At 35.2% G+C, this 25,638-nt stretch overlaps 1 protein-coding gene across 1 annotated transcript in view; it reads left to right on the forward strand.

Moving 5' to 3' along the window:
* Nucleotides 1–22,939: 22,939 nt before the first annotated feature.
* Nucleotides 22,940–25,638, forward strand: part of LOC141620620 (uncharacterized) — a 28,212-nt gene continuing 25,513 nt past the window's right edge. Inside the window, exons 1-6 of the mRNA XM_074437443.1 lie at nucleotides 22,940–23,095; nucleotides 23,168–23,438; nucleotides 23,520–23,604; nucleotides 23,683–23,810; nucleotides 23,927–24,011; nucleotides 24,264–24,433. Coding sequence (XP_074293544.1) covers nucleotides 22,940–23,095; nucleotides 23,168–23,438; nucleotides 23,520–23,604; nucleotides 23,683–23,810; nucleotides 23,927–24,011; nucleotides 24,264–24,433 — 895 coding nt within the window. The remainder of the gene's footprint in view (nucleotides 23,096–23,167; nucleotides 23,439–23,519; nucleotides 23,605–23,682; nucleotides 23,811–23,926; nucleotides 24,012–24,263; nucleotides 24,434–25,638) is intronic.

A 25,638-nucleotide genomic window follows, 5' to 3' on the forward strand; every position in this document is an offset into this window, starting at 1 on the left:
ATCCGTATCGTGATTTTCACGATTTTTAAAACCGTATACCCGATACGGTTTTGAAAAGCGTATCGGGTACACGATTTTGCTCACCCCTAGCTAACACTATGAATTCCTACTCCAATAATATCGACTTTGTAATGCAAACTAATATACTTCATGGAAATACATATATTAATGGAATATTCAACAAGCAATAATACATTACCTCTTGTAAAAAATAACCATTTACCAAGGTAATATCATTTGCATACAATCTTTCTTCTAAAATTCGAAGAAAATCAACATAGGACAAACCATAATTCATGATTTGCATTATACATTTTCACATTTGCCTAATAGCCTGCGAAAGATGAGAACTAGTTATACTATTATACATTTATACTTACTCAACTTGTCAAACCATTATACTCAAGCCCTTGTGAAAACCCAAGTTATGACTCCACTTTCACTCATGATCCTAATACCAAGGATCACATTACCTCCCTTATGCCGTCCTTAATAGAAAAACACGATAAGAGAACCACCTTGTAGATACCTCATTTATGCACCTCCCGCCAAACACCCAATGATGATTGGGCCGCATGTCTAGCATATGTCGCGATTTTATGACGTTTCGTAAATCGGTTAATAAAAGGTAACTCAAACACTTGTGTCTACCTCATGGTTGTCATCTAGGTGTCATTACGGTCGTTTTGGCAGTAATTAGAGTATTTGGAGTCTGGGTCAAAAACCGTCATCATTACCTAAAACCGTCAAATCCCGAGTCAAAACAATGTGCTTGTCTACCTAAGGTTAGGATGTCATAAAATGTCATGATTATATCTCACTTTGAGTCCCATGTCACTTCAATAGGCTAAACTAAAAGCTTACATTACAAATTGTGCATTTCGTTTAGTTAAAATGATAACCCGACCTTTAGGCCCGTTTTACGAGGTGATAACGACTTTTTTGGGTCAGGCCTATTTCACGGAAAGTTAGAGATTTCTTTCTTAGCTTTCCAACGCCACCGAAATCACCTTATTCCAAGGCTTATAGAGAAAGTTATGTCTAAAATATGACAGGCTGTCAAACACGCTTTCTTGGGTAGGAGGAACCCGCTGAGGAAAGGACGCAGCAAGTGTTGCGCCTTTTCCAAGGGACGCAGCAAGGTAGAACTATGAAAAGAGGAAAAAGACGAGCAACTAAAAAAATCCCAGCTGCGACCATGGTCGCAACATGTATGAGAGCTGAAATCGGAGTAGGCCCCTCCATAGCATCGGGTAACCATACATGAAGAGGAAATTGGGCAGATTTTGCAACTGCACCAGAAAATAAGAATAAAGTACATAAAGTACAAAATAAAATATTAACTTCATGAGTTTTAATTAAGTTAGTAAATATTTCAAACAAATCACGAAAATCGAAACTGCCTGTTACCCAATAAAGACCTAAAATTCCTAATAATAAGTCAAAATCTCCTACACGATTAGTCACAAACGCTTTTTGACAAGCATTCGCGGCAATGGGGCGTGTAAACCAAAAACCTATTAATAGATACGAACACATTCCAACTAATTCCCAACAAATATAAATTTGTATTAAATTTGAACTAGTAACTAATCCTAACATGGAAGTATTGAAAAAACTCATATAAGCAAAAAATCTTAAATATCCCTGATCATGACACATATAATTATCACTATAAATAAGAACCAAAATTGCAACAGTAGTTATTAAGACTAACATAATAGAAGTAAGTGGATCGAGCAAATAGCCAAATTCAAAAGAAAAATCATTATTAATAGTCCAAGACCATACATATTGATAAATGGAATTACTATTTATTTGTTGAATCGCCAGCGTCATCGAAAAAATCATAGCTATAGTTAACAAAGAAATACTAGAAAAAGCCCACATCCGTCGAATACTTTTTTTGTTCTTTGTTGGAAAAAGGAGAAGTCTCACTCCTATTAAGAAATGAACTGGGAGTGGAATGAAGGGTATGATCCATGCATATTGGTATATATGTTCCATAATATAAAATTTTTATTTTTAATTTAATTTTTTTAATAGTAATCTTTTGAAAGAAATCCATTAAAAATCACGATATATAATAACACTAAATAAATATACATAGATGTTTAATTTTTTTAATATTCAAATCAAGAAATTCTTATTGGTCAAATATAAAATTTGTTAATAAATAAGTAAATTTGAATATATAAAATGGAGAAAGAAGATAAAAAAACTTTCCTTTATATTCAAAGCATTTCTAATGCGTCTATAGACTATAAAAATTAGTTACTAAAGCTCTAATGATAGAAAAAAATTAGTTTATTCTAAAATAAGTTCGGAATTATTAACCCGTTGTACACAAAAATTTTGGATTATTTTCCAGTCCAAAAAAATATATAAAAAGTCGATATGTTTTCAAAAAACGAAAGTCAAGTTTTTCAATTAAGATTAAGTAATAAGTAAGTAGTGGGTTTTAAAATTTGTCGGCGTGGTTTATTATGTACATAAAAATTCAATTAAAATACAACAAAAAAACTGGAGAATAGATATAAGGTAACATTTTTCGTCATTAATTAATAATAATTTTGAATTTCATATGCATTTTTTTTAATAGTCTATGGATCATGAAATAGTTTGTTTCTACTAATCGCCCATATTATTATTTAATACAAAATTTGGTTATCGCCTAGAATATAAATACATAGATAATGAATAAGAAACAAAGATTTTTTTAAACAATAGATGTCTTTCACATCCAACTATAACAATGAAGAATAAATTAAATTTGAAATGGCAGTTCCAAAAAAACGCACTTCTATTTCCAAAAAGCGTATTCGTAAAATTTTTTGGAAAAAGAAGGGGTATTGGGCGGCGTTAAAAGCTTTTTCGTTAGCAAAATCTCTTTATACTGGGAATTCTAAAAGTTTTTTTGTACTAAAAAAAAGTACTCAAAACTTGGAATAATCAGAATGGACCTGATTCAAAAAATAGATCTTAACAGAACAAATTAACATCCTAAATTATGACTATTTTGTATTTATTAATTTTTTAATTAATATTTATAAAATTATAAAAACGTGTGACTTTTTCTTATGATATGTAGAAGAAGATCTCTTATGTCAACCAAAAAAGGGTCCTTTTTCAAAAAAAAATATATAATCATCATCGTTTTTTTCGTTTATTTTTTAATTTCTAAGATGGGGAATTTTTCCCCATCAACCCTTTATATTTTGTCACAACAAAATTATCAAAGTTTTTTTTATAAATTTTAAAATAAAAAACGAACAACTTTTCTTATATGACATGTTAAGAAAAAAGTTAAGAAAAAAGAGTTCGATGTCGTATTTCAAATGTGATCTAAAACAGTAGATTTTTGAGGATTCATATGCATTTGTTATTTACTAATTTAGAAATCAGATCAAAAATGATTAATAAATGAAAAAAAAAACGAGAAAAAACTTTTTTCTTGTCTACCCCGGAGTGAGAGACATAATATTTTATTTACAAAAGTTCCAAATCTAAACGACACGAGAGTCAATTGTCAAATCAAAGTGGTACTTTAAAATTTACTTAAATTAAAAGCATTTTTAGATTTTCTAATTATCTTTTATTTGTAAAAAAAAAAAATTACTCTCGACGATTGAATAAAAAAAGACTATTATGATTTCAAACAAGCCGCTATGGTGAAATTGGTAGACACGTTGCTCTTAGGAAGCAGTGCGAGAGCATCTCGGTTCGAGTCCGAGTGGCGGCATGGTATCTTAAAAATTATCAAATGAATAATAATGAGAAAGAAAATTTCTTTCATATTTTTTTTAATTGAAGTATTTCTTTTTTATATATGTATAGATAGAGTTTTATATGATATTTTCGACTTTAGAACATATTTTGACTCATATTTCGTTTTCAACGGTTTCCGTTGTAATTACACTCCATTTGATAACTTTAGTAGTCAATGAAAAAGTACGGCTATATAATTCATTAGAAAAAGGCATGATAGTTACTTTTTTATCCCTAACGGGATTATTAATTACGCGTTGGATTTATTGGAAACATTTCCCATTAAGTGATCTATATGAATCATTAATCTTCCTTTCCAGGAGTTTTTACATTATTCATATGATTCCATATTTTAAAAACCAAAAAAATAATTTAAGTGCAATAACTGCACCAAGTGCTATTTTTACCCAAGGGTTTGCTACTTCAGGCCTTTTAACGGAAAGCGCCTTTTCCTCTAGGTTTTCTTTTTGTCCAAGTTTCCGTGTTTAACCTTAGTCGGTTATTTTCGGATCTTTCTCTCCTTTCCAAATTCCCTCCGTGTGATTAGTATAAATAGGGACCTTCGTTCCTCATATTTCTCACGCGAGTGTCCGCCCTTCTCTTCTCCCTTTGCATTCTAAGACCACGCTCTTGCTTATTGGCGCCTACGTGCTTGAACTTTCTACCACGTAAGCTCGGATCCTTCCGAGTACCAGCCTCGTTTTGCATGACCGACCAATTTGACCAACTCCACTACACCATAATCAATTAATCAATTCAATTTGCTTTTAAATCCTTTTTCAAGGGCACTTTCATATTTGCATAGATCGAGTCGAGTTACCACTAAAAACGATTTAGTTAAATCTCGCGACGCTAACATGTAAGTCTGAGGGTGTAAAATCCCAATTTTATTTATTGTACTTTTATTTGTATTTATTAATGTACGAATTTATATCATAAGCATGCTCGAAACCGTCTTTTAAAACCCTTTTTAACGAAAGTAACACAGATCTGACGTGGGGAAGACTCGCATCAACTGATGCGCCTTCTGGAAAGGGCGTAGCATCTGCTGCGCCTCTTCCATGGGCTGCTTTCAGTTGATGCACTTCTTCTTCTTCCTCGGGTTTTTGTTCCTTTTGTCTTTTAGTTTTCTTTCTTCGTTCTTTCCCTTATTTCACCTAATAATTTTCAAATTAGTTTTTATGAATCCATTTCAATAATTTTCGACTTAAATCCCTTATAATTAATATTTGTGGTTTTTCGTCACAAATTCAAACTCGGATTTCAGAGACTCGATTCGTTCATATCAAGTCTCTTGATTTCATCTTTGATACATGTTTTAAATCTGTTTTCTTCATCAATTCGTAATCCTTTGTTTCCACCATTAACTTCAAGTTTGTAAATAAATCAATTCCAACATCGTAAATAATATCTAACTTATAATAATTCGTTTTAAATTGTTTTCTTTCACTTCATGACGATCCCAGATGCATGTAAATCAATTAATCACTTCTACTCGAGTTACCAATCAATAAATCAATGTAAATTAACCAATGAACATTAAAAAACCGCGAGTCTGACTTTCACAGTTAGAACCCAACTCAAGAACAGACACAGGAAGTGCTGCGCCTCTTCCAGAGGACGCAGCAGATGCTGCGCCTGTTCTGAGGTGGTTTCTGCCTCTGAACTCTTCTCGTTTTGATGTAGGGTTTCTAATTAGGATTTTAATTAACCATTATTCTTATTATCACCATAATTTCCATATTTTCCAAATTTCCTTATTTTCCAAATTTCCTTATTTTCCAAATTTCCATATTTTCCAAATTTGCTTATTTTCCAAATTTCCTTAGTTTCCAAATTTCCATATTTTCCATATTTTCCTTATTTTCCAAATTTCCAAATTTTCCAAATTTTCCTTTTCTTCAAATTTCCTTATTTTCCGATTTTCCTAATTTAAATCAATTTCTAATTTCCTTATTTTTTCCATTTTTCTAATTTTCATTTATTCTTTTATTTTATTTCTAAAACTCTTTTGGGCATGTTTATGACGTAAATTCAAGTTTATCAATTGTAATTTATTTCTTTATTTCGTATTCGTATTTATTATGTATGATTTATTTACTTGGCATTCACATGTAATTAATCTAACATTCACTTCGACCCCAATTTATGTGCTAATTACTTGTTCACCGACTTAGTCTAATTCTTCACATGTTAGGATTAATCTAAAATGTTGCATTGCATGCATATAAATTGACAATATATCAAGTATGGACAATTTTCCCTAATCAATAGTAGAGGCCGCTATCGAGGCGGGCGGGATTAGGTGTTCGATCAAAAGAGCTTCCTAATACGTACCCTCACCCCTTACTCCAGATCTCTGTGAACATCCGTGTTCATTGGCATCCACGAGAGTCATTCTAGACATAGAATGCTAAGGGTAACGAGTTCTTGATGTTCATGTCACTACTTTGTGTCTTGACATGACACGAGGTATTCGAACGGTTTCCAATTTTCCACAATAAATTGGTGGCGACTCCACAAATGCAAACGCTTGTTCTCAAGCGCCCCCGTGGCCCATGTCCACACACCTTTACAGGATAAATCATCTTTGGCCTATGCCAAAATTCACTTGTCATTAATTTTACGACAAATGACAACTCCATAACCGGAATTCTCAATAATTGTACATTCAATGTTGTTGATTTACCTCTTTCATGGCTAAATCATCATGATACCATAATCTCACCATGGTTACCACAAACCATCATCCTGAAGATTATATGGTAAAATCATTTCATATCAACAAATATATTTAGCATGACATATACCATACAACTATACAAGGTCATCAATCAAAAACTTTTATCAAAATTGAAACTTCTACCCATCTCATTTAAACTTGCTCCACATAAAACATAAGATCAAGTATCGAGAAAAAGGAACATATATCGGATGTACTACCTCCAGCTTTTTTTGTTTTTGAGCATATATGTATTTTTTTTGAGCTTATTATCTCAACTTTATTTGTTTTTGAGCATATGTATATTTTTTTTGAGCTTATTAAAGTTTATAAGTTAGATAAATATTTTTTCCGTCAAAACTCAAATTTTACTAAACTTCTATGTAATGTTTTTGAGTTTTATAGTAATTTTTTAGAGCTTAATGTTTAATTGAATATACTCATAAACTTTATAGTAAAACTCATAATTCTTAAAACAAAACTCAAAAACTTGATTACAATGCTCAGAAACTATAGAACTGGTGGTAGTACATCAGATGTATAATCCACTTACTGTCAAGTATCAATGAGGACTTGACATAAAGTTATGTCCCTTTTCATGGGTGAGTCTTCAACTCCTCTTCAAACCAAATTGAGGTGTCTCAAGTCATCATAAACCATAACTTAACATCACCTAAAAATACATACATTTTGCTATTGAGTTATACAAATATGAAATACTCTTGTATGATAGTAAATTATTGAGAGTTCATAAAGATAAAATACAAATGGCAATATTGAACAAAGATAATCCCTCGTTTCATCACAAAATACAAACAAGAGATACAAATCTGTAACCATTTGATATTACGTACACCATATCAAAACTTAAATTTTGATCAAATGAATATCCTTTAACATGCATATATTTTCTGCACCAGGATTGTCCATATAGTTCACACGTCCAGTTAGCCATGTTACGGCCATGATTATGAAATCAATATAAAAATATGAATCCCTAATATTCCGGCGATCAGATCATAAGCCAAAATACCAAGTCAGTTACTAATAATACAACCATGCTTTATGAAGGTGCCAACAACAGAGGAATACGACATAACTAGTTTTAAACCCGTGCAGAAAATGCACGGGTCGTAATTAATAACATGCTTTATCAATTTATCATTGTATATAAGAGCACTTAAATGAGTATGATTATCCTTGACTTTATTTATTGACATCGCAAAACAAACAGCAATGAGAATATATTCAAGCAAAATATAAGTTTTTTTTTTTACCAGCGGTAAAGATAAAAGCAAAATATAAGTATATGTTTATAAAATGAATTATAAATTCATGATCAATTAAATTGATTAAAAGTATCTAATGAATATAACATGATTTTAATACATTTAAACTGATATAAAAAACAAAGAAAAATCCTATATGGAGGGCCGACGGGAGTGAAAATAACTATATATTATCTCGACATGTTAAAATAAATGTACATCTATAAAGTATACTCCTACAATATTTAGACCAACAATCCTAATGTGCCTAAATTGTAATTGGACCGACATTCTCAGTTCTTTAATTGCACATACGACAAAAATATGAGTCCAAAATTATTATTCCCTCCGGCCGGATCATTTGTTACCTGTTTTTAGTTTAAGTATATATTATTCATTCGTTATCTATTTCCATATCAGGTAAATAACTTTTCACAAAATGACAAATATGCCCCTTACACAAATTATAGAATAGTATGACATCATATTGTAAACGGTCTATTTTTATTAGAAAACTTTTTATTTAATGCTAATAAATAATTTGTATTTTTAGACAATAAAACCGTCTTATCGGGCAAAAGCGCTTCACAAAACTACCATATCCCATATTATTCACTACTATCGTACGCCATATTATTCACTACTACGTACTCCGTAAGTCCGTATTACTTACCTATAAATTCTGATTTTGACATATAAACGAATAAACCCACCAAAACTTAAAAGTTAAACAAATTATACATAACCAAAAATATGTTTTAAGTAATTAACCATACCCAGCCACCTCCTCACTCATTTTACCCCCTCGTCCCATTTCATGTGGCTCTCTAACTCCATCTTAAAGTTCTGCCGCACTCCTCATCAGTCACCTCTTATATTTTTAAGCTCCTTTAAACCAATCTTTGTTCATCATCATCTTTCTCCTTTTTGTGATCCTACCCATTCTCAAGTATCACCCTCACACTTTTCACCTCTTATTCCGATCTCTATCGGGTCTCCACCCTAACAGAAAAAACAAAGAAAAATTTTCCTTTTATTTTCCGCCTTATCGACAATTTACATCAATATACATATTTTTTAATCTTTAATGTCTTTTAGATTCGAATTTAATAAATTTAATGTCAATATTGGAGTTAATTGAAGAGTATAAGTAGAAGAAATTCATGTAAGTATGATCCAAAAATTATACTATCGGGGTTCTTTTATTCGCTTGGTCCATTTCAAAGTGCATATTTTTTTTCGATTTTTAAAATTTTGTTAATGACATTTTTCCCAGATTTTTTCAGATCTAATATGCTCCATATTTGACTATTTCTTATTTTTTATATTTTAGTATATTCATTAAGGTGTTTTTTTAAAGGATTATTTGTAATTTTTTTTTTTTTTGCCTTTTTCCCCCCGAAAATCTTCACTTTTACATTAAGTGTTACTCGTATTTTTTTCATTTTAAAAGACTTATCAATATTTTATTTCGAAAACCTTCAAATATATAGTTTTTAAAAGATTTAGTATTATAATTATAATTATTATGGTGATTTAATTTTTTTAAATAGGTCGATAAATGTATTCCCAATGATTAAGATTTATTTACGCAAAACAATTATACACATAATATTTTTAGATAGCTGATAATTTTTTTATTAAGATATTTTTTTTAAGAAATTTATATTTATTTACTATACTTCGTACTTCTTTTTTAAACATCATTTTCTTTGAACATGAAACTATTTTTCTTTTAATTTATTTTTTATGTAACAGGTGACTTGTTGAAATTAAAGTCAAGAAGATTATTTAAAGTGGGTTGGAGAGTGATAACTGGTTTACAATTATTATCACTAATTCTTGAATTTGAGTAATTAAGAATTGACAATTGAATAATCAGAATAGGAGTAGGAATTTATTAGAGAGGAGAGAGGGTAATTAAATGAGATGTAAAACATGGGGGGACCCATACAATGCCAATTTTCTGAATTTTATCTACCAATCGGAAGCCTTTAAAAACCCGGCTTTTATACTATTTAGATTTCAAATAACTTAGTTGACCAAAATTTTCGGTACCTTATTTTTTCCAAGTGTTTCACAAATAACTTATTAAAACAAATAAGTTATCTGAAATGAAATGCGAGCATTTTAGATATAAGATACCAGATCATATTTTATCTTCCGTTTTTTATTTACCTTTTTAGTCTATAATATTAATTAATAATCATATACTATTACGTCATTTTGCTAAAATCAACTAAATTTTCAACTACTTAGTCAAACATTTTTCTTATAATCAGTTACCTTTTTATATATCAATTAATTTTTCAGTTTTCAACTATCTTTTCAAATAGTTTTACAAAACAGAGCCTACAATTAAAATAGTCTTTTTGTTAAACAGAAATAAATATCAAAGAATTTAGTGGATACTTTTCATCTATCAGAAATATTAAAATTTTGGCCCAATATATGACATCGGAGTATTAACAGGTACTTTTGTCTTAAACCGTAAGCCAGGTCAAATACATACTAAATGGCATAATAAACTATATAGAAAATGCCAAAAAATTTGGCCTTATTTACTACTCCCTCCTATTCACTATATTCTTCCCTATTTCCTTATTCGGATTATTCGGGTTTTCTTCCCTATTTCCTTTTTTGGGTTGATTTGTGTGGTCCAAATTAAATTGCATGTGGGGTAGTGTGTTTTGTGTGGTCCAAATTCACTTTCTTAATTCTTGTGCAAAAAGTAAAGGGGAAGAATATAGTGAATAGGAGGGAGTATATGACATCAGAGTATCACCATGCTAGTATTTGAATCCGTTCAAATACATACCAAATGACACAATAAATTGTCTGAAAAATACAAAAAATCTTATCCTTTTTATCACCATGTAATTTGTTTTATAAATAAACGAATATTATGTCTTAAGCAAGACTTATTGAAAATTGTTATACGAACTTTGTGATTTGAGGATTAACTACTTCAGACTTTCGAGGTATAAAACATTCGGCCCAATTGTTATACGGAGTAACTGTAACACCCCACGGTAATTGAAGAGGTCCAATGATAGGCTTAAATGACTAGTGCTTAAAGGGATTGGAAGTACTACTCATATCAACAAAGTGCACTTTCTTTTATGGTCATCCATGCGAAAGAACTCCAAAGTTAAGCGTGTTTGACTGGGAGTAGTCTTAGGATGGGTGACCTCCTGGGAAGGTTTCCGGGATGCGCATGAGTGAGGACAAAATGCGTTGTAAAGGACCCGTGTTGATCTGTGGGCCATGTACACAGCCTGGTGAGCTATCATAAGTAACCGCTCCCGACCCGGTTTGGGCGGGGTGTTACAGTAACAAACACTCGGTAATATCGTAAAGACCCAACACATTGAAATACCCTATTAAGTTAAATGAAAATCTAACCCCTAGCTGTGGTCCTCATTCCCCCCATTTTTTTTTTTCCAACTTCAGTTCATGTTCATCTTTCACTACCGCTTCAACCTTATTTAACTACAAATAAAATTATTTTACTATGTAGATCATTGTTAGTGAAGCAATTTTTATGAGTGATATGATAAAATTTAAGTATTCTATCTGATATATGAGGATAGATAATATTATAATTGTCTTTCTTTGATTGTTTTTTTTTTTTTTTTTTGAGAATTGTGTTTCTTTGATTGTTACATAACATTTATACTATTAATTTTGCACACTTAATTAGTTAATTTTATAGGATCTTATAGTAAATAAAATAATTTACTGTTTTGTATTTCCATGGCTATACTTAATTTTGTGTTTTCTTTATGCAACACGGTTCTATTCGAGATTAACTTTTAATAATCAATTATTGTTTTCGTTTTTCTCCGCTTATAGTATTAAAAAAAAATTCATACCTTTTGAGGAAAATCATCTATTTAAATTTTTTAAGCTTCATATTTTTTGCGAACGGATTAGTATGAATCTGCTGATAATGATTCCGAATCCATTTTTTGCCTAATACTTATTTTACTCTTGTTTTTCTTTTTACATTTATAATATTTTAAAATGAAATTTGGTTGTTAATTTGTGTTAAATCATTTATTTTTCAGTTGATGCTCATTATATTAATTTATTGAAACTTATATGTACTGATAAGTGCAATAATAATTGTGTTAGTTAAGTAAGACTTAAATAAAATTACTCTATTAGTAATAATAATTATAAAAGTAAGATATTTTTAGATTTTTTATTATTTCAATAAATTTTTCTCACGTCCTATCCAACAATTTAAGCAAATTTTATTATTTTAAAATTTTAAAATTGGTATATTATAAATATTTACTCAATGAAATGCACAACAACTCTTTTAATTATAAGAGAGAAATTAAATCAACCAAAGAAAGTGGGGGGCCCTACACAAAAAAAACAAAACAAAAAAATTCCTGAAAAATAGGAACCAATAGAAACTCTCTAAAGAACCTAGCTTTTATACTATGTAGATAACTAAACAACAAACCTTTTAACGGTTTCAAACAAACATTGCAGAAGTATTTATTAGCCAACAATTTGATAATCATAATTTTCTCATGAGAACCTATGAATTCATACAAGCATAACAATCAGTTATGCGTACACTAAGTATGCTACAAGTTTACATTAGTGATACAGGCAAATAGTGAACCAAACCCGATTCAATCATCATTAAAGAAAGCATCACTACTTCATCATAATAACCCGCCATATTAAACTTAATGCAAAACAATTCATTTATATGCTAGTGCCCCCAACAAATAAATAAGGCAAATGAAAATGGACATCAAACATCATATAATTAATGTAAACAATCTTCAGTGAATATAATCACTAAATTTTCATCAAACAATAAAACGTAATAGAAAAACTTATGATTGTGATATAAACAATGTCCCAGACATTTATCCATAAGCAAGAACCTTGATTTCCCCAACCTTTGTCTATTGTTCAACCAAAGGAAACATAATTACACAAACCAAGGGTTTGCAACTCCGGAAATTGTCTCCGAAGTTTCACGCATCAACCCATCAATATTCTAAATTTCCTCAACTCAAATTCACGAACCTAGAAATTAAATTTCGCAAATGAAAGTTTTCTTGCGGTTTGATTCTATCATTGTCCAAAATTAAAAATACTCTTTAAGAATGTGTCATCGGCAGACATAATCGTCATTATCCTATTCACTTCTCCTCCTTATTGAAATTTACATGAAATTTACTGACTTTGTTTGACAATCTTATTAATACACACAACAACTACACAATATACGTCTTTAACACCACAACCCATGTGTATAACAACGCATCAACACATCATCTTCAAATCATACCATAATTCAGATTTGACCATAAGAAATGCATGTTCTATTGCCATCTTCTGAAATCAACACTCCCATTGTCATTTCCTAAACATTCGTATCTTGAAAGATTTCAATCGAGAATTATTCTATTAGATTGTTAGATATATTGGACATGCACGAACAGGAATTGACGATAAAACCACACCGAATCGACTCCGTTTTCCTAATAGAATAATTCGACCCTTATTGGTGCCTGGGTGAAACCGAATTTCCTATTGAGATAAGATGGTGCCCTCTGATTTTTGGCACAAAAATCAGAGACGTAATATAGAAATATTTTGTGTAAAATGTCATATGTTCTTTTGATGCAGTAGAAGATTTTGTTTTACTGTAACTTTTTCTTCGCATCCCTTTGTCTATTTATAATGACAAAGCTGGGTATAGGGAGATGTATTTCTGAAGAGTTACAACTCTTCGGAAATTCCGGTTACAATTAATTAAAAATCTGAGTAGCGAGACCCCCGTCATAGTTATTCGAACCGAAAACTATATCGTAATCCCGTAAATAATTATGCGAGTGTACACTCCGTACTTTCCGAACTCACATTACATTATTTAGAAATTATTCATCTACGAACCAATCTTAATTACGCCAAATAAACCGGTAATCTTATCTATATAAATTCAGAAGGCAATACTCATCATACAGAGAGCCACGTCATTAATGCAATTTCTTTTTTTTTTTCGAAAATCCAGGTTATGGTGGGACCTATGTGTGTGCAACGTATTTAATTACTCAGATATCCGTCTTTTAAAACATGCGCTAAAATCCGTCTCGCAACAAATTATATAAAATCATCATACATTTTGTGTAAAGAAAATGAATAACATTTACCCAGAATTAAATACAAAAGCGAGTTAACGTAATTGAATTACATAATTTTTAAAATAAAATTACACAATAAATACATAATTTCAGGAAGGAATTACACTTATATACGGATCGAAAATACATCGGGAATGAATTACAAAATGAATAACATGTATTTTTGTTATGAATAATTTTACCATGCAGTAAATTTAATCAAAACATAATTTTTTAAAAATACAGTGTACAAAAAGATTTTTTTAAAATATCAATAATGACGGCATTTGTACTTGGAATATAAAACTCGGCATCTGAACTACCAGCCGCGCACACCGAAATTGATAGATGACAATGATAGGAAACCGAGTTAATATAGACTTCAACAAGCATTGAAAGCTATTTTTAATTTTTTTTTACTCTAGAAAAAACAAATAAATAAATTTTCATTTAATTTACAAGTGATTAAAAGAATTTTAATAAAAATTTTTTAATAAATTTTTTTATAAATAATTGACAATTGTTAAAACAAATATTTTTTAAATAATAAAAACACGATAAGATAAGTCGAAACACTTTAAAATATGTTGTTTTCTAAAAAAATAATCCTCTCAGATCTGTATAAAAAGCCGTTCATCACCGAGGATTATGTACTTGGAGCAAAAATTCTAGCAATTTAACTATCAGCCTCGCACTCCGAATTCGGAAGATGACAATGATAGGCTACTGAGTAATTTCTACTTCTACAAGTACGAATGATAGGCAACGTTATTATCATCATGATAAATACACTTGAACCGTCCAACCATGAAATCCGAAACTGCATTAAATTGAAATAATCAGCATATTCTGAGATTAGGGCATATGCAGTTAAACATGGCATGGCAGCAGTTACAGCAGTTTCAAAGATGTGGGTTGAGGGGTAATGGTAGTAGTGGGGGATTTTGTAATACCCGCCCTTTTTAGAGACCCTTTGACCAGCGTTGACTGACCTTGGGAGCGGGAATAGTCTTAGAATTGCGTGCCAAAACCATCTTGGGTTGCATGTCATGAGTGGTACTCGATAGAGTAGAGGCTACTCGATCGAGTAGCTAGGTTACTCGATCGAGTAGGGGGTCACTCGATCGAGTATGTTGGGTACTCGATCGAGTATGTTGGGTACTCGATCGAGTACCGAGTTTTCAGCGAGGATTTTATATCGCGTTTTGTTAAATCCGCAAATCACTTCCGCCACTTTCCTCCTATCCTTCAGTCGCCTATTTCCCTTCCCTTCACCTCAAAACCTCCATGGAAGCATCTTGAAGATCCTTGTGCCTTAGGAGAGCGTCACTTGTGTCGGGTAGCGGTCTTTTGCTGAGTTTTCTCCCTATAGGTATGTCATAATCATCATCTGTGTCCTTGTTCTTTGCAATTAGGGTTTGCTTGGTAGTAATAGATGATTGTGTTGTGCTTATAGGCTTTGCTTGATTGCTGGATATGTCATATGTTGGCATGGATTGGTTGCAGTTGCTTAAAGGTAGGTTCGCCTACTCAGTTTCTGTAGATGGTCTAGCATGTTGGTCGTTGTGATTGTTTTGTGATTGCTTAGTATCGTAATTGTATTGTGACGGCTGTGGTTGTGATTGTGGTTGTTGTCTCTGGTTCTCGAGATGCGTCTCGGCTGAGTGGGGTCACTTGCGGAAGTGACTTCACGCCCTAGTTTCGCCCTTCGTGGAACCCGCCACGGAAGGGGATGTGCACATTAATGAACAGGATTATCGCTCATTATGAGGAGCGGGGATTTGGTGGGAATGGATGCGGTCCCCCACTGGCAGGGCTGGTCCAGTGGACAGTCAGTGACAGGGTTGGTTGGGTTGTCGTGATTGTGTTTGGGACTGATGACATTGTTTGTATTGATAATTGTAGTTGCCGTTGTCGTATCTTATCTCAGTACTGACCTTGTGTGGTTGTTTGTTTGTTATGTGTCTGCCGTGATCCCTTATGGTGAGCAGTCGGTCTTAGCAGGTGTTGATGTTGTTGATAGCTGGAGTCCGGGCAGGGATGAGTCTTCACGAGATTCGATAGTCATATCGAGTAGTCTTTGAGTTGTATATTTCATATTATTTGTTGGTTTAATCGCTTGTAATACAATATAATAGTTCTTTTATCGGCATTTGATTATTACTATCCTCGGGCAACCGAGATGGTAACGCCTTTATATGCTAAGGAAGGCCTAGTTAAGGCTCCTCTGAATATGGGGGTGTTACAAAGTGGTATCAGAGCGAAGATTTTGGAACCTGTAACAAATGAATTTAATGAACGTAGCGAGTCTAATAAAATGAACCTGGTGTATGTATAATGGGAGCCCCAGCTGATGCTAGGTTTTGGGTGATTAGGCGCCCTCATTTCAAAATCTTGGCCCCATGACACTTAAGCCAGTCACATGGTATGGGAATGTGGAGTCCGTGTGTCTATGTGTGATATGTATGTTAATTGTGCCGGAGCTACCTCCGGTTAAGTCTTTGTTAGAGTTAATAGGGGTGTGATAGTGGTATTTGGGCCGCGTATAGTAATCGTCGGTGAAATTAGTGGAGTTTTTGGAATGATTAGTGAGTTTATACGATGGTTATGAGATATGTGACGAAAGTTTATGTAATAGAGATGCGTGAAAATGTGGAATTGAATGTCGTGACATGAAGAGTGAACATGTAGGTGTTTGCTATAAGTTAATGATGACGGAAGTCATATACGAGTTTATAAATCCTACCGTAATTACTATGATGATAGTTATACTATAGTTTAGTTATAATTCGAGACATAGCATATAGTAATGCGTTTATGCCTTATTTGTTGGTTGAAATTTTTCCGCTGCGTAATATTTGATTCGTGCAAAATGAATTGCTTATGATAGAATGTAAGACATGATTGAATAATTTGTTTGAAAAGTATGTATTTATGTGATAAGTGAAAGAAAGAATTGATGTTAATTATATGCTTCAAATTGAAGTGAACACGAGTTTAGTAGTAACAAGTAAAGTAAGTTTAAGTGTAATATGATGGTGTGATTATATTTATAGAAGATTCGGTAGCAGGTAAACCGAGTTGGGTAACTTGTATAGCGTAATGTGACGTACACCTTATTCGTTGAAGAATTACGTTTTGCGTGAGTAATGGTTGTAATCCGTGATGGAGTGTGATAATTCGTGCCGAATTCCGAACTTAGTTTGGAATCGACACGCAATGTTGTTTTGCAGGAATCTTCAAGTTACTTAGTATTTCTGACCGAGTACTTAACTATACTTGACCGAGTGCGAGTGCTTACTAGACCGAGTAGACCTCACTCGGTCTAGTTAGGAAGCTATGATGTCGGGATGTGGGAAAAATTCCTGCAGATACTCGACGAATTAGCTCCTACTCGATCGAGTAGGGTGGTACTCGATCGAGTACCCTAGGCACTCGATCGAGTAGGTTACTGTACATTGAATCCTACGGGTTTCATAAAACCCCTATTCTTTCTATTTCTCCCCATTCATCCTCTATATTTCAAGCCCTAAAGCTTGTTTCCTCTCAAAATCCTCTCAAAAACTCTCATACTCTTTGGTTAGTGTTGATTCTGGGGGTTGTTTTTCTTGTTTAATTTCGTTTCTTTGCTTTGATACTCAATTAAGGTATGCTTTTCTTCCCAATTTACATGAATTATTGTTTTGAATGTGTTAGAATGGTGAAATAATCTGAAATTTTCGATTCACATGGGTAGGTTGTTGCTTTTAATAGTTGAAATATGATTCACATGCCTTCTTTCCATGTTGGTTGGTGATTAATTGCTGTAAATTAGATTAGAAATTGCAGAATTGAAACCGAAATTTCTAGGGTTTGCAAAATTGAAATTGATTTTTGGTTGTTTTACAAAGATTAGATGATGGAATTGAGTCCTATGTATTGTTTATATCATATTGAAGGATGGATTTTGATGATTTTTACCTTAGAAAGTTGCCTTAAAACTCCGTCTTAAAAGTGCCTCAAGTGGAAATTCGTGATCTATAATTGGAATTTGGTGTGGTATATGACTGTTTAAGTGAAGATTGAACTTCAAATATGATAATAGAGATGATAATTTATGAAAATATGTCCAAATTATCACAGCTGTAAAGACCGTCTGAAAATTTTAGTTGAGTTGTTGTGCATAATATTGAAGGGTGATAATGATATGTGCTAAGTTATTTTTTCCCATGAACTAGTGAGAATGCCTCCCATGTGATTAGAAGTGTGTTGGAACAACCTTTAGAATCATGCTAGGATATTCGAATTTGTTAAGCATATGTAATCATCATGATAAATTCCTTTCACAACGATGGCTTATAAGTAGGGGTAAACGGAACTTATATGTCAAATTTGGGAAACTGCTGGTGAACGTGTGTACTTAGCTTAATATTCAAAGTTAATGGCATAAATTATGTGCTTCACATGTTGAAATTTGTTGGTGAATTGGTGTGCCTAACTGAGTATGTTAAGTTCAAACTACGTGAAGTAAATGTTTGCATGTTTATACAAGTTGTTTGAACATATGCCGAAACAGATGCCGAGACTGAACATAGGAACCCGCCAAAGTAAACGGGGGAGGGGTAATCCACCTGAGATGGGGGAAGGGAGTGGACCTGTGGTACCCGCAGTTCCAGAATACCCTTCAGTTGTTTTTGTTGATTTCAAGCAGAGAGAGCGTTTTGTAGCTTTACAAAAACGCAAAATGAGACCTACAAGGTGTATAGACACTACTTTGTTGGAGGAATTGGAGATAGAGACGGATGTCCGTCACATATTTGAGACTTTGGGTCTTCTTGGGTTGTATAGGCTGAGGAAACAAACTTATCCTTTTCTTACCTTGGAGTTCATGAGCTCCTTTATCTAAGACCCCGCTGGCCAGACCGTTGAGTTTCGATTGATGAACACTAGTTTCTTGCTTTCTATAGACCAATTTTCTTCTCACCTTGGGTTGGCCAAGCCTCCCAAGGACTCCATCACCGACATCCCTGCTGAGTGCGGTGTATGCCGCCTAATGCCTTGTCTGACCGGGAAACCAGCTCCTACCTCGAGTAACATGCTGATTAATGACGTTCAGCATGTCACATTGAGGATCTTTCTCCGTTCTCTCTCGAACCTCCTTTATGATCGGCCGGATATCAGTAAGCTGAACAACCATGAGGTGTTACTTATGATGTCCTACTTGAACCCGGAGCGGACCAGGAAAGTGGTCTTTAATGCTCCTTCTATGGTTTGTGCTGCCCTTGCCTTGATGGCTACTGCCTCTTCCCGATACTTGAGTTGTGGCGCCATCGCCACTCGGTTAGCTGAAAAGCTAACCTCTTTCGAGGCTTCTTCGGAGTACGTGCCTCTAGTTACCCCGGTGCCCACCATGGACCGTGACTACTATCTCGACCTGAAATGGTTGAGAACTTTGGCTGACGGTAGCCTAGCTTGGAGGGTGTGGGGCGTGAGTTGAATGAAGATTCCAGCTCCTGAGCACCTCCCACCCACGGAGCCCTTGGAGCCGACGGTAGTGACGGTGGACTCCGATGATGAGGAAGAGGAGGAGGAGGAGGATGATGATAGACCCCGCCATCTGCAGACCTACCTCATCGACGACACCATTCTCGAGGTGATGCCAGAGCCGAAGAAGGAAGAGAATGCGTCGGTCGTGGCGGTGGAGAGACCTAGGTTGGGGAGAGGACCCCGTCGAGTGAGGGAGAGGACCTCAGAGACTAGGCCACGGCCGGTGGCACCACAGCAGCAGCAGCCTTTTCCGTGCTACCCTTACCTCGACACCCCGGAGACGCAATCCAGCTACTTGGCAGAGAAAGTGTCATCTACCTTGACCCTCCGGAACATGCACGAGATAGCGTACGCTCAGGGGATAGGGACCGAGGGACCGCATTCGGTGTGGTGGAGTGGAGTTGGGGACTACACAGGGGTTTTTCATTCCTACGGGGTGGATCAGTCGGCGTGGGGGACACCTCAGTCCTTTGCCTACGGTGGCTTGACTCCATGGTCCGTGGGCTCGGGTGCAGGAGCAGGAGTGGACGCGGGGATTGGGTCATCGGGAGCAGGTGCTTCTGGCGGTGGTGGAGATGATGAGGTGATGGTGGAGCAGCAGCAGCAGCAGGAGGAGGAGGAGTGATACTCCTTGTTTTATCTTTGTTGATGGTAGTTGGTTTTAGTGGTTAGTAGTGTTGTCAAACTTTAGTAGTTATTTTGTTGCGTATTTGATTTTGGGACTTGTATTGTTGGCCATAAGGCCGGATTTGATATTTTGACTTGTTGCAGGATGTTAGAAGTCGGGGAGTCGTCCCGACTCGATTTATATGACAAATATGTGCATGTATGTTGCCTTATGACAGGTTGTATAGGGGAACTTGGCCTGTAGGTACTCGACAGAGTACCCCGTACTCTATCGAGTAGCCGCAGGAAGGTGGGATAAAAGCATTCTGACCTGTAGGCTACTCGATCGAGTAGCCAAGACACTCGATCGAGTAGCATGGTAATCGATCGAGTACAGCTACATACTCGATCGAGTAGCACTGTTACAGGAGGTTTTCGAAAATTAAAAATGTTCAATTGTTTTATAATTGCAAGTTTGATGTTTAATGTAGTTATTAGTGCGTAGTAACACCTTTGAACCGTTAATTCCATATGTTGGAAGTCGTGTTTGAAGTTTTATAAGCGTATTTGTCACAATTAGTGAAGCGGTAATAGTTTCTTGTTACTTTAATGTTGCATACGCCCTATTACGGCCTATTTATCGGAGTTTTAACTTCTTGTACACTTGTGCATACCATATTAACATGTGTTGTCGACGGTGACTAGATATTCCGGAGGTTTGTGTATGAATTCTAATTTAACGAGTATATAGTTAGTGAGTAATGTCCATAACAAATAATATGGTTTTCTTTAATGTTATGATGCAAATAATAAGTAATATGGGTTGTAATTTTGGTGGTGAACTTCGGGGACGAAGTTCCTTTTTAGAGGGGAAGAGTAATGTCGCGAAAATTATCGCGAAAATAAGGCTGATTTCGAAATTATGTTTTGTTTGCCTATAATGTTTTGTTGTTTAATTGCAAAATTTTCTAGTACCTTGGTTACTTTACTTGTATGAAGTGTAATTGGTTACCTCGGTTTGTGGAGTAATTCATGCGTTGAAGTGAAAATGATAGAATGAATTGTAAAGGACCGTCATAAAGAGTCTTATCTCGGCGCGATGCGTCGTAATAGAATGAATTGAGTAACACGGTAGTGTTAATTGTGCAGTATGAGGTTGATATGAGATACGTTTCGGGTTGATAAATTGTTGTCATATGATGAGCGATGGTTGTTTGTGTTGGCTCATATGGCAAAGTCGATGTTTGATACATAGTCATTAGTAAGAATTGATGCATACATGTAGAGTGACAATTAACGGTGATAATGCTTGCATGATAGTGGTAAGAGTCGATAGGTATAAAGTGTAGACGGTGATGATGATGACATGGGGGGGGGGGATGGCATTTCCAAGGAGTAATGGTTTGAGCGGGAAGATTGGTGAGGTCGTGTTGTTTCCGAGTCTTGAGCGGGAGATAGGTGAGTTGAACTTCGGGGACGAAGTTCTTTTTAAGGGGGGAAGACTGTAATACCCGCCCTTTTTAGAGACCCTTTGACCAGCGTTGACTGACCTTGGGAGCGGGATTAGTCTTAGAATTGCGTGCCAAAATCATCTTGGGTTGCGTGTCATGAGTGGTACTCGATAGAGTAGAGGCTACTCGATCGAGTAGCTAGGTTACTCGATCGAGTAGGGGGTCACTCGATCGAGTATGTTGGGTACTCGATCGAGTACCGAGTTTTCAGCGAGGGTTTTATATCGCGTTTTGTTAAATCCGCAAATCACTTCCGCCACTTTTCTCCTATCCTTCAGTCGCCTCTTTCCCTTCCCTTCACCTCAAAACCTCCATGGAAGCCTCTTGAAGATCCTTGTGCCTTAGGAGAGCGTCACTTGTGTCGGGTAGCGGTCTTTTGCTGAGTTTTCTCCCTATAGGTATGTCATAATCATCATCCGTGTCCTTGTTCTTTGCAATTAGGGTTTGCTTGGTAGTAATAGATGATTGTGTTGTACTTATAGGCTTTGATTGATTGCTGGATATGTCATATGTTGGCATGGATTGGTTGCAGTTGCTTAAAGGTAGGTTCGCCTACTCAGTTTCTGTAGATGGTCTAGCGTGTCGGTCGTTGTGATTGTTTTGTGATTACTTAGTATCGTAATTATATTGTGACGGCTGTGGTTGTGATTGTGGTTATTGTCTCTGGTTCTCGAGATGCGTCTCGGCTGAGTGGGGTCACTTGCGGGAGTGACTTCACGCCCTAGTTTCGCCCTTCGTGGAACCCGCCACGGAAGGGGATGTGCACATTAATGGACAGGGTTATCGCTCATTATGAGGAGCGGGGATTTGGTGGGAACGGCTGCGGTCCCCCACTGGCAGGGCTGGTCCAGTGGACAGTCAGTGACAGGGTTGGTTGGGTTGTCGTGATTGTGTTTGGGACTGATGGCATTGTTTGTATTGATAATTGTAGTTGCCGTTGTCGTATCTTATCTTAGTACTGACCTTGTGTGGTTGTTTGTTTGTTATGTGTCTGCCGTGATCCCTTATGATGAGCAGTCGGTCTTAGCAGGTGTTGATGTTGTTGATAGCTAGAGTCCGGGCAAGGATGAGTCTTCACGAGATTCGATAGTCATAGCGAGTAGTCTTTGAGTTGTATCTTTCATATTATTTGTTGGTTTAATCGCTTATAATACAATATAATAGTTCTTTTATCGGCATTTGATTATTACTATCCTCGGGCAACCGAGATGGTAACGCCCTTATATGCTAAGGAAGGCCTAGTTAAGGCTCCTCTGAATATGGGGGTGTTACAGATTTAGGGTTTAGTAAGAGGTTATATTTTCTTATATATAGGATTGCAAACATTCAGAGTATGTCACAAAAACTCAATATTGCAAAGATAATCAAAACCTTGAGATTATGGCACACATCCAGAGTATTCCAATTTCGAGCATCACCAAAGAAACAGCAAGGACGGAGCAACTAGTTGTTCGGGTTATGAAATTGTGGTACAGAAAGTCGGAGACAAATCCTAAGGAAGTGAAAGGGGTAGAACTCATCCTAATTGACGAAAATGTAAGTCTCCTTTTTCCTGTGGCAATTTTCAAATTATTGTCACGAGTTATTAACTAATATGAATGAATGCAGGGGGACACAATTCAGGCATCAATCAACCAGAGGCTAACTCGGCTTTTCTTAGAGCACCTTAATGAAGGGAGTACATATAAAATCAGAAGGTTCAGTGTATCATCAAACCGAGTGGGACTTGACATGGCAACAATTCACCCGTGCAAGATTTGGTTCGAGTACAGCACTAGGGTGGTACCCATTTCTAATGTAGATATTCCACTTTCTACCTATGCTTTCTACACTTTCAATGAGGTGGTCTTTGGAGCAATGCCGAATAGACTTTATATTGGTAAGCAACAATGGCCTACAATTTATTTTTCATATATGCACCATAAATGTTAACTAACAAGAGTGAAAAATTATGTGTCAGACGTAATTGAAAGGTTGGAGCACGTTTATCCAATAAGAGACAGCAATGGCAAGAGAAGGAGGACTATTGTTTTGGGCAATAATCTGTAAGTTGACTATATTCTATAAACGATATGTTAAACTTAACACCATAACAAAATAATCATTACAATCCGTTTTTTCAGGAACCAAAACTTGTGCTGCTCATTGTTTGGGGACTACGTTCAGCAAATTTCAGAAATCGAGCAAGAGTTCATTAACAAACCAAAGCCAACGTTGGGTATGCTATTCGTGAAACGTTCTGTTTATGAAGGTATAAAATTCTGGTCATTCAAAAACCAATTTCAGCAATACAAACACTTTGATTACATACAAAGTATAAGAAAAAAATGTTGGAAAAAAATTCACTCATTATTTTCTACTATGCAGGGGAAGTTAGCATAACATTAACATGGGGTGTAACAAAGATATTGGTTAATCCAGATATGAACGAGGTGAACGTGTTCAACAATAGGTATGACATCTAAATCCGTTTTATGTGATGTTATTGTCTTTAGGGCAATAGTAAGTGCATTCATAATTATTGACCAGAAAAATGCAAAACATGAAAAATCCAGAAACCGTCCACAAATTGAAACAGTCCAGAAACGTTCAGTAAAATACACAAATTGAAACAGTCCAAATAGAGTCCAGAAACGTTTTGAGTTCAAATTTTTTTTAACTTTCCCATTTCAGCTTAAATTAATTAAGCCATTTTCCTTACCAGTTTTCCAAATGATGATGAACCCGTCTTTGGGGCTCCAGAAACTGCTGGGTACCATCCTCCAATCCTCGCAAGTGCAAAAATTAAAACTTTAACAAAGATATCAAATTTAACCAAAGGAGGGGCATATGTCACAATGGCGAAGATTATTGAATTAGATACATCTAGTAATAGTTAGTACTACTACTCATGCAAAGAATGCAGATCAAAAGTGAAGCAATGGGAAGATGGGTTGTGGTATTGTGACAAGGAAAAAATTAACAATAATTGCACAATGAATGGTTTGGGGGTGCCATCACCAATTCCAAGGTTTCAAGTGTAGATACCTCATTTCTGCACCTCCCGCAAACCACCCGGTGATGATTGGGCCGCATGTTTGGTACGCGGAACGATTTGTGACAGTTCGTAAGTTTATCGTCAAGTGATTGCTCAAACACTGATGTGTACCTCTTAGTTGTCATCTACGCGCCGATACGGTCGTTTTGACAGTAATTTGAATACATTTGGAGTCCGGGCCTAAAACCGTCTTCATTTTCTGATAACCGTTAAATCCCGAGTCAGAATGTTCTGGAATGTTCTGGATATTTCTATTCCATATTTTATAAATATTTCACAATCTTTTAATCTTTGGTAAACAATTTCCCGTAATATTCATACAAAATATTAAGGAAAACCAAATTATCCCGTCATTCCATAACTTAAACACGGAAATATTTCTTCCGCAGGAGGAAACCATCTGGGAACAGGAACGGCAAAGCAGTCTTGCGCCTCTTCCAAGAGACACAGTGCATCTTGCGCGCCTCTTCCCAGGTCCTTTTCTGCGTATTTTTCGTATCTTTTTCATATCTTTTCGAGATTCACTTCCAAAGTCTCTCCGAAAACCCTATTTCCTTCACGTGATTAGTATAAATAGGAGCCTTTGCTCCTCATATTTCTCACGCGAGTGTCCGCCCTTCTCTTCTCCCTTTGCATTCTAGACCACGTTCTTACTTTTTGGTGTCTACGTGCTTGAACTTTCGACCACGTAAGCTCGGATCCTTCTGAGTACCAGCCTCGTTTGCATGACCGACCAATTTGACCAACTCCACAACTAATCAACTTAATTAATCTAATCGTTTTCCTCTTACGAGGGCACTTTCGTTACATTCGAGTCGAGCATCACTAATCGTAAACTTAGTTCATCTCGTTTCGTCAAACATGTAAGTCTGAGGTTGTAAATCTCTCTTTTATTATTGTTATTTACTTTTTGTATCATTAATGTAAGATTTATGTCGAAAACATCTCTTAAAACCGATTTATAAAACCTCGTTTAAAACCTTTTTTCGGATTACCAGAAGATGACCGTCGAGAAAGGACGCAGCAACTGCCGCGCCTCTTC

Source organism: Silene latifolia, chromosome X (genome assembly GCF_048544455.1).
Source record: "Silene latifolia isolate original U9 population chromosome X, ASM4854445v1, whole genome shotgun sequence".
Taxonomy (NCBI): Eukaryota; Viridiplantae; Streptophyta; class Magnoliopsida; order Caryophyllales; family Caryophyllaceae; genus Silene; species Silene latifolia.